The sequence below is a fragment of the Eurypyga helias genome, unplaced genomic scaffold (assembly GCF_000690775.1).
Source record: "Eurypyga helias isolate BGI_N326 unplaced genomic scaffold, ASM69077v1 scaffold9061, whole genome shotgun sequence".
NCBI lineage: Eukaryota > Metazoa > Chordata > Aves > Eurypygiformes > Eurypygidae > Eurypyga > Eurypyga helias.
In genome coordinates this window covers 1-283 of record NW_010230150.1, presented here as the reverse complement: position 1 = coordinate 283, position 283 = coordinate 1, and the positions used below count along the sequence as shown (strand labels likewise).

General features: G+C 56.9%; 1 protein-coding gene across 1 annotated transcript in view; it reads right to left on the bottom strand.

Annotated features, from left to right (window-relative positions):
• The window catches only part of LOC104516337 (huntingtin-interacting protein 1-related protein-like), a gene marked incomplete at its 5' end in the record, with an annotated part of 9,148 nt that extends 8,909 nt beyond the window's left edge, over positions 1-239 (bottom strand). Inside the window, 1 exon segment of the mRNA XM_010160639.1 lies at positions 167-239. Within this exon segment, the coding sequence (XP_010158941.1) occupies positions 167-239 (73 nt within the window).
• Between the last annotated feature and the right edge of the window lie 44 nt (positions 240-283).

Here is a 283-nt window from a genome sequence, read left to right as displayed (position 1 = left end):
GTGGTGGATTTGGCAGTGCTGGGTTAACGGTCCGACTTGACCTAAAAGGTCTTTTCCAACCTAAAGATTCCAACCCTGCTCCTGCTGCATCCCATCCCATTTTCCATACTACAGCACCAAATCCACCACGCTCTCCCACACCGGCTGCTCCCCGGCCAGGCTTTACCTCCAGCTTAATCTTCTCCAGCTCTGCACGGAGCACATCCACCTCCTTCTTCAGGCTCTCAATCTGCGCGTCCCTGCAGGGAGAGGCAGGTTAGCTCCACGCAGCCATGGCCACCCC